This window comes from Piliocolobus tephrosceles, chromosome 5 (assembly GCF_002776525.5).
Source record: "Piliocolobus tephrosceles isolate RC106 chromosome 5, ASM277652v3, whole genome shotgun sequence".
Lineage (NCBI taxonomy): Eukaryota > Metazoa > Chordata > Mammalia > Primates > Cercopithecidae > Piliocolobus > Piliocolobus tephrosceles.
This window is the reverse complement of record NC_045438.1, coordinates 51,878,690-51,888,583: the sequence shown is the minus strand read 5'-3', so window position 1 is coordinate 51,888,583 and position 9,894 is coordinate 51,878,690. Positions and strand designations below refer to the sequence as shown.

The 9,894-nt window shown below is 40.7% G+C and overlaps 1 protein-coding gene across 4 annotated transcripts in view; it reads right to left on the bottom strand.

Annotated features, from left to right (window-relative positions):
- Nucleotides 1-9,894, bottom strand: part of PLEKHG1 (pleckstrin homology and RhoGEF domain containing G1) — a 243,528-nt gene that overhangs the window by 64,209 nt on the left and 169,425 nt on the right. For all 4 annotated transcript variants that reach the window (XM_023206155.1, XM_023206158.1, XM_023206156.3 and 1 more), the window contains exon 4: nucleotides 8,330-8,430. In XM_023206155.1, coding sequence (XP_023061923.1) covers nucleotides 8,330-8,430 — 101 coding nt within the window. The remainder of the gene's footprint in view (nucleotides 1-8,329; nucleotides 8,431-9,894) is intronic.

Here is a 9,894-nt window from a genome sequence, read left to right as displayed (position 1 = left end):
GGACTGCATCAGTGTGGCTAATGTGCAACCGCACATGTGCACCAGGATTGCATCAGTGTGGCTAATGTGCAGCTTCACATGTGCACCAGGACTGCATCAGTGTGAGTAATCTGCAACTGCATATGTGCATCAGGACTGCATCAGCACGAGTAATGTGCAACTGTACATGTGCACCAGGACTGCATCAGTGTGAATAATGTAAAACTGCACATGTGCACCAGGATTGCATCAGTGTGAGTAATGCGCAACTGCACATGTGCACCAGGACTGCATCAGCGTGAGTAATCTGCAACTGCGTATGTGCAGATCAGCGTGAGTAATGTGCAACTGCACATGTGCACCAGGATTGCATCAATGTGAGTAATGTGTAACTGCACATGTGCACCAGGACTGCATCAGCGTAAGTAATCTGCAGCTGGACATGTGCACCAGGATTGCATCAGTGTGGCTAATGTGCAACCCCACATGTGCACTAGGAGTAAGAAATAACTCACAGATTGTGTTTTATATTCAACGAGTCATCTTGCCTTCAGGATTTGGATGTTTTCTCTTTTCCTTGAGTAATTATTTTAAATATTTTCTCCTTTTTGAGTAGGACTGTTAAAACAATTACAAAATTTCCTACTTGAGCTCAGGTCCCTTAGTTGGGTGGGAAATGAGAGGAAACACTGTTCTCTTTTACAGAATATATCCCATGTGAAGCTTTTCTGACCCCTGATGTGAACTTTGAGGCAGGAATTATATTATGACCTTGAATCTTCTATTGCTTTACACTGAGAGAGATTCAAGGATGTGGCCCCTCCCCTTCCGGTCTGAGCAGCACTTCCTTTTCCCATTGCCTAATCAGCTGGCATTTTAACCCACTGCGTCCACAGAGACACATATGCATGGAAGAGAAATTACTCCAATAATTTCACTCATACTTTCCAGGCACTGTTCTGGAAAAGTCCAGTTGAAAGAAGTGTGGGCAAAAATATCTCCGCCATTGTGCAGAAGTCAGACATTTTGGTGGTATGAAAATGCACTAAAAAAGAAAATGATTCCACCTTCCTTTGCCTTGCTGTTGTACAAATCCCATGATTTCACTCCCTAAATTACATTGCAAGGGGAAGTAAAAGCGTGGCCCAAAGAATTTCTTTTGTCTTCAGACATGTGTTAGTTGCTCTGTAAAGTCCCCCTCAGACAAAATTAATTGCACATTCCTCAGCATTCTCAAAGCATTCTGTTCCTTCCTTGATTATGTGGCTTATTGCCTCTGTTGTACAATGGTGTCATTCATCCTTACACTATTACACTAGTCCAGGGTTTCATGCAGAGTAATGACTCAACATACGTATACTGAATAAAGAAAAGAGTTGAAGGAAAAAGGAAGGTTTTACTCTGATCTGAGGGAAGGAGAGATCTTAGATGATTTTAATCTCCTAAGAAACAACTGAATGTCTAAAATCAGACATTCAATATGGAGGAATGATCTTTATTTCCTCAGTCTTCATTCTTAAAGAAAGGCTCAAATTACCATTTAGGTAACGTTTCTGTATTCCAAGAGAGGGGCACTTTCTTTTTAAAACTTGGCATTTCTTTTTTGGTTTGCAGTAAAACACGTTTTTGGATTTTAGGGGGCTGACTCAAATGAGGAAAGTGGTTTCTTTTGACTAACCCAGTTTCCTGACCTTGTGGTTATTTATTCCAGACACCAAACCAGAGACTTAAATTTCTAGGTTATCATAGGGATGGTAAGAGAAAGAGATATTTAGGTATCAAAAAGTACACAAAAATAAATTTTCAATTGTATTCCAAAACATTTCATGATGGAAGATTTTGTGAAATAGCAATTTAAATCTGGTCATATACCAATACTGACCAAAGATAGGACAAGGAAAGAAATTATATACTATTGTCATTTATGAACATGCCTGAAAAATTATTTTAAAAATATAAATACATTGGGCTGGGCACAATGGCTCCCATCCCAGCACTTTGGGAGGCTGAGGTGGGTGGATCAAGGAGTTTGTGACCAACCTGGCCAACACGGTGAAATCCCGTCTCTACAAAAACACAAAAATCAGCTGGGCGTGGTGGCATGTGCCTCTGTAGTCCCAGCTACTTGGGATGCTGAGGCAGGAGAATCACTTAACCCGGGAGATGGAGGCTGCAGTGACCCAAGATTGCACCACTGCACTCCAGCCTGGATGACAGGGTGAGACTGTCTCAAAAAAAAAAATCAAACTAATCAGTGCCTAAATATACAAAACATCGTGACTGGGTAGGTTTATTCTAGAAATGTTACATATGATTCAAATCAGATCCCCTATTAATATTTACCACATTATGAATAGAAAGAGTAAAATCATATGCTAACTTTATTAAAGGCATACTAAGCATTGAATAAAATTCAATATTCACATTAAAATCTTAGCAAAATAGGAAAAGTGTTTGTCTAAATCCATAGTAAACATCACACTTAAGGGCAAAACATTCCTGCTAATGCCAAAAAGAAGATAAGGATGCCAACATCTGAACAATGTTGTATAGGAAGACTTGCCCAAAGCAATAAGACATGAAAAAGACAATAAAGGGTAGAAGAATTGTAAAAGATGACAAAAAAGCTTCCTCGTTTTCAGACATCATTGTCTACATAGAAATCCAAGAGATCTATGAACCACTCTTAGAACAGGAAAGTTGAGAGAGTTTGTTACAGTTTTGACATATAAAAATCAAAAGCATTGCTAGATGAGAATAATAGCCAATTTAAACAATAGAAAAAAATGTTCTAGTCCAAATAACATCAAAAGCTATAAGCATCTAGGAATAAAGTTTTAAAAGTCACATGTAGTAAAAAAACATAAAAGTTACATGTATGAATGTGATGGAGAAATTATAAAACATTAAAGAAAATTTTAAAGGCTTGAAGACATATGTTTATGGATGGAATGACAGTAATGTAAAGATATCGATTCTGTCAATTAATCTATAAAATTTAATGCAATTTCAATAAAAATCCCAATAGAGGCCGGGTGCAGTGGCTCAAGTCTGTAATCCCAGCACTTTGGGAGGCTGAGACGGGCGGTTCACGAGGTCAGGAGATAGAGACCATCCTGGCTAACATGGTGAAACCCCGTCTCTACTAAAAAATACAAAAAAAAAAAAAAAAAAAAAAAAAACTAGCCGGAAGAGGTGGCAGGCACCTGTAGTCCCAGCTACTCAGGAGGCTGAGGCAGGAGAATAGCGTAAACCCAGGAGGCGGAGCTTGCAGTGAGCTGAGATCCGGCCACTGCACTCCAGCATGGGTGACAGAGTGAGACTTCGTCTCAAAAAAAAGAAAAAAAAAAAAAAAATCCCAATAGTGTAGTTCAAAGAAATAACAAATTAAAAAAAAAATTCCTTGACAGTGCAGAGTCAAGAAAAGCTAAGCCAGTGTTGAAGAAGAGCAACGTATGTGGGCTTGATCATCAAAATAGTGTGGTATGGGACAAGAATGGGCGGGCCAGTGAAAGAGAACACAGACCCACACATCCATGTAAGTCTTTTTATTTTTATTTTTTGAGATGGAGTCTCACTCTGTCGCCCAAGCTGGAGTGCAGTGGCAAAATTTTGGCTCACCGCAGACTCTGCCTCCCAGGCTCAAGCAATTCTCCTGCCTCAGCCTCCTGAGTAGCTGGGATTACAGGCGCTTGCCACCACAACTGGCTAATTTTTGTATTTTTGGTAGAGACAGGGTTTCGCTGTATTAGCCAGGCTGGTCTCAAACTCCTAACCTCAGGTGATCCACCTGCCTTGGTCTCCCAAAGTACAGGGATTATAGACGTGAGCCACTGCACCCAGCCGAGAGAAGTACTTTTCAAATCAGTGGCTAGCCATATGAAAATAAGAGTTTAGATTTCCTACCATACACCATGCCTCCATCAGTGTTAGGCACATTAAGGACAAATGTGAAAGACAAAATTTTAAGACTTTTAGAAAAAAATAGAGTATGTTATGCCCTGAGATTGAAAGGACTTTTTTTTTTTTTTAAAGAAAAAAAACCCAACATAAAACCTACATACTATAAAAAGTATACTTAGTGTAGTCGAACTTACACATTATACAACTTATTTTCAAATAAACCATATTTAAAGTTAAAAAGCATGTCTCATTGTAGGAGATATTTACATCTCACATAATCTGCAAAGATCACTAGCCAGAATTCATCAAGAACTCCTATGTAACAATAAGAAAAAGAAATATCCCAATAGAACATGGGCAATGGATATGAGCCAGAAAACTGCAGAAGAAATAAAATTGGCCAACATGAAAAGATGCTCAGTTTTAACGCAATTGGCAAAATGCAGAGATAGATCATCACCAATGGATAATACATAGCAGTTAAATGAACTAGAGCTATAAATCCCAAAAACAATGTTGAATGAAAATCACCTATAAGTTGACACCATGTATGCCATGTTTGACATAGGTGCATGTGACTTCTTTTATTTTTTTGAGACAGGGTCTCGCTCTGTTGTCCAGGTTGGAGAGCAGTGGTGCCATCATAGCTCACTGCAGTCTCAAAGTCCTGGGCTCAAGTGATCCTCCTGCCTCAGTCTCCTGTGACCTAGGACCACAGGCATGTGCAAGCACGTCCTGCTAACTTTTTGATTTTTTTGTAGAGATGGGATTTCGCCATGTTGCCCAGGCTGGTCTCACACTCCTTGGCTCAAGCAGTCCTCTCACCTGGGCCTCCCACAGCATGTTACACATTTTAAATAAATACTCATATATACAGTAATGGCAACAAAACCATGCTTGGGAAGGAAACACCAAGTTTTGGATGGCAGTTCCAGCACAGTTGTGTACTAAGCCAGATTACACTGGCTTCCCTGAGCCAATTCTGCACATCTCTTCTTAATTCCATGTTCAGTGATGTTGTGTTAGTAACTTGAAATCTGCTGTGATGGGAGTGTTTATACCACAGAAATTAAAAAACATTATAAATTCCAGATCCTTCCTCCCCTTTCCCCATGCTGGAGAACTGGTTTACCAACACATCAGTGTGCCGTTCCTCACGGAGCGGAATGTGACTGGGGAAGGGGATATAACTGGATTCAATATTGTTTATAATGTCTTTATGCTTCAAACAAATTTTAAAGCAAATAAGGCACAAAGAAAGGAGTAATATGATAGACTCCCATGAGCCACGCCCGACTCTCTGACAGAATGTCTTTCTGTGCTTTTCTGTATTTTGGAAATCTTCGCTGAAAAAAGAAACCTAGTCAGTTGAATTTTTCAGGCCAGCATAATATCATTTCTTTATGCCCTCTTTAATTTTAGATTTAAGTCTTGCCTAGTTGGTCACAGTATTATTATATTATTTTGAAAAACTTGGACCTGAACTAACAGAAGCTGAAAGTTATTATTTCAAGCCCCAACCACAGATTTGCCAGATAGGTGTATCTTTGAAATCGACACACCTATCGATTAGTTGAACCCGGGAGGCGGAGGTTGCAATAAGCCGAGATCGCACCACTGCACTCCAGCCTGGGTGATACAGTGAAACTGTGCCTCAGGGAAAAAAAAAGAGAGAGAGAGAGGGAAAAGAACAGAGACGTGATTCAGGAATGTAAATCTCAGTCACCTAACTTCTGCAGATTGGGGTCCACTGTAAAGATCACTTCTTGCTAACTCGTTCGTTCGTTCGTTCATTCATTCATTCACTCATTCATTCATTCATTCATTCATTCGAGATGGAGTCTCACTCTGTCATCCAGGCTGGAGTGTAGTGGCATGATCTTGGCTCACTGCAACCTCCATCTCCTGGGCTCAAGTGATTCTCCTGCCTTGGCCTCCCAAGTAGCTGGGATTACAGGCATGTGCCACAATGCCTGGCTAATTTTTTTTGTATTTTTAGTAGAGATAGGGTTTTGCCATGCTGGCCAGCCTGTGATCTGCCCACCTCGGCCTCCCAAAGTGCTGGGATTACAGGTGTAAGCTACCATGTCCGGCCTCATTCTTATCTTTCTTTAAATTAGGAGACACATAAAGATTTAAACTCCAGGGATTAAGAGCCCCTCCTGGAGTAAGCCACACTTCATGAACCAGAGAAGCAAGGCTCCACTCTGGCAAGAGGGCACGTGGCTGAATGCCTGGGGTTTGGAGTCAGAGAGGCTCAGATAATGCATATGAAATGAAAATGCACCTAAAGCTCTATGGCCTCTGGTATGGAGCAAGCACTCTATAAATATGCCTTACCATCAACTCACAGCCAAACCACAGAAGACCTAGGCCAGGGGCCTCCCAGGATCTAGCCCTCTTGCTTCCTTCTGGGTTACAGGGCTATTAGCAGGCTCTGGAAGGAGAAACTATGCAGGGGCTCACAGGATTTTATCATCAGTGATTGCACAATGAGGGCTGGCTTTCACACCAGCACATTACTAATGAACATGTAGACTCTGGATTCTCCAATTCAGTTTCTACGCCCTCTCCTATTTTCTTTTCATTTTGTTTATTTTATCTAGACGGTGTATCTCAACCATGGCTGCATATTCCAAACACCTGAGGACCTTTGAAAAATTCTGATGTTCTGGCCCCACCTTGACCAACGAGTCAGAATTTCTGAAGGTAGGATCCAGTTTCCCAGGTGATTCCAGTGGGTAGCCCAGGTTGAGAAATACTGATGCAAAATACACAAACTGTTTTTCAAAGTCTGTGTCAAACGAAAAAAGTTCTGTGGTAACACTGACACTTCCTACATCCTAGGCTTTCAGAATTAAAAGATAAGGTGTTTCAAGTCAAGGAACATGTCTCCCACAGGTCAGGCTTGTGCTGGGTGTTGGGATTCAAGGGTGGCAAAGGAGATGTGAATCCTGCCCTCAAGGAGCTCACATTTACCAATTTTAGTAAGCCAAGATGGGTAGGACTGAGCTTGTGTTTACAGCTGAGTCATAAAATGACAGGGCACTGCAGAACTTTATAATGGGATTTCACTATCGCAAAGTCAAGAACATCATGGGCTTGTATTTTGGTACTTCCTCTGTGCTGGTACTTTAGGTTTATCAGTTCACGGGAGCTTCACCGTAACCATATGAGGGAGATTTTCCTATTATTTCCATTCCTTCCTTCAATACAAGTTTGGATGCCTCCTATGGGCCAGGCACCATTTTAGACACTTAGACAGTAACAAAACAGACTCCTGTCCTTGTGGAGCAAGTGTTTTGTGAGTCAGGGTGGAGAGGAAAGAAACAACAGGCATAGTATAAAAGTTGATCATATAGTATGTTAGAAATTGATGAGTGCCATGAGGAAAAGGACAAGTGGAGAAGGTAAGGTATATGTGGATACTCAGGGAGCCTCAGCGAGAAGGAGTTGAGATACAGGGGTTAATTTCATTCCCTTTAAAGATTCACCCAACACATACAGGGGGCTTTGCTGGGATGCAAAGTCACGTATGTTGTACACTAGCTTCTGTGCTCTTAACCAGACTACTAACTTGTCTTTCCTCCTTTTTTTTTTTTTTTTTGTTGAGATGGAGTCTTGCTCTGTCACACTGGCTGGACAGATTGCAGTGGTGCAATCTTGGCTCACTGCAACTTCCACCTCCTGGGTTCAAGCAATTCTCCTGTCTCAGCCTCCTGAGTAGCTGGGATTACAGGTGTGTACCACCATACCTGGCTAATTTTTATATTTTTAGTAGAGATGGGGTTTCACCATATTGGCCAGGCTGGTCTTGAACTCCTAACCTCAAGTGATCTTTCCACCTTGGCCTACCAAAGTGCTGGGATTACAGGAGTCAGCCACCATGTCTGGCCCTAACTTTTCTTTCAAGCAGCATTAATATAATGACTTATTTATTCACTCTCTGTCTTGTTTACTATTTAAATTTTCTAGTCCAGTGTCTGCTACATACTTACATTTTTAATTAAACTGATTATTTGAAATTATCAATTCAATTGAATTAGTATGTTATGACTTGAACTATGTATTGTATGTTTACTGTGTCCAGCCCACTCCCCAGGTAGAAGAAAAGTTATAGAAAATCCTGGATCCTGGAGACTAAGCAAGTACATATTCTTGGATGTCCTGTTCATGTCATGTTGTGGAAGAAAAGATGTCATTGCCCCACCAGGGCAAATAGGTTTCTTCTCTGAGCCAGGAGGATGGAGAGTAAGAGAATATGGAATATATGTGAGACTCATAAGGAAATAAGGATACTTCTAAGTAGAAAGCTTCATGACACAATAGCCCACAAAAATGTATAAAGATGAGTCAGGGCTTACAGGTAAAGTTTCTCAGGCTGCATTCCTTTGAGAAATGTTCATAATGTTCCTATGGGAGAATGATCTTTTGAATATTAACTTACCTATTGAAGTGGTAGATATCCTGTATGTTTCCAAAAAGGGCTGATCTTTCTTCGGTCCCCAGGGGAAGTTTTGTTTGGTCCCTGATGCAGTCAAGGTAATCCTGTGAGATCAATGAGAAGGATGCCTTAAACACTCCTGTCCTTTCCAAGTCACCTTTAATTATGCCCAGTGAAATCTTTCATATCTGTTTCAAGTAATTATTATACTAATGTGCTCATTAACTGAGAGTACACAGTTGCTCTCTTATTACTGGCCCTAATACTCACCTATTTATAGAACGAAGAGTTTTAGCAAAGAGAAAGAGTAGGGTATACATTCTCCCTACCCCCTAAATATATTAGAGCTTCCCTAGATGGGGCTACAGGGACGATAGTGCCCATAACGTCAGTTTTGCTATAACCACATCGTCAGCTGTTTCTTTGACTGATTGGTGTGATAAAAACATACTCTAAAATTCATATAGTGAAAAGCCAGAAATAAAAATTCTGAACTGACAGAATTGTTTTAAACATAACCTTTAAGTTACAAAACTATCTGTTGTTAAACTATAGAACCAAATTCTTTTTCAAATACCAACTTATTTTTTTTAAGTGAAAAAAATAAGCATATAATTTATTTATGCTCTCTGCTATGCTGTGTTAATGAGCCACGAAAAACTCTCAATTGATTTTATATGTTTTAACACAGAAACAGCTCCCAGGCAGATCTGCTGTGGATTCAGACCCACAGTGGGTTAAACTGACATGGCTTAGAAGCAATTTGAACTGCTGAGAAAGATGAAGGCTGCTTTCTGCCCCGTGTGTACTAAAGAGTTCATAACTGAGTGTTCCCCTTTCCCTAGCAAGACTTGAAAAAGGATTCTGTAGGAGGCAGGAACACAATAAAGAAAAAACAGCTGAAATAACGTAAAGTAAAAAATAAATATAGTCCTTGCCCTAGGCTGAACGATGAAGTATGGCTCCCTCCCAAATGCAACATGGCGGTCTGTGGCATTTAGAGGAAGTAACTGTGAAAAGTCAAGCAGACCAGGAAAATCCCAGCACCGCAGCCGCATTCCAGTGTCCAACAGCAAACACTGCTGTGTTTAGATGCAGCTAGAGAAAGGAGAAGCTGAAATATAAGAACCATTAGATAATTGTTTCTTATACCTTTTATTAATCCACCTTCATTCTCTCATGTTCTTTAGGTTCCTTCAATGCAAAATAGGCAGGGCTTTCATCATTAACTTTCTCAAACAGCACATTTCACAGTTTGCATCAAATTAGGTTTCATTCCAGTTCTTTCATACTAAAATCACTGTCAGGCATAAACCAATGTTCATAAACTTTTTTTCAAAACAAGCTCTGTGGTAACAACTTTTCTTCTTAAGAAAGTAGTCAGTGGCCAGGGGCGGTGGCTCAAACCTGTAATCCCAGCACTTTGGGAGGCCGAGACGGGCGGATCACGAGGTCAGGAGATCGAGACCATCCTGCCTAACACGGTGAAACCCCGTCTCTACTAAAAAATACAAAAAACTAGCCGGGCGAGGTGGCGGGCGCCTGTAGTCCCAGCTACTCGGGAGGCT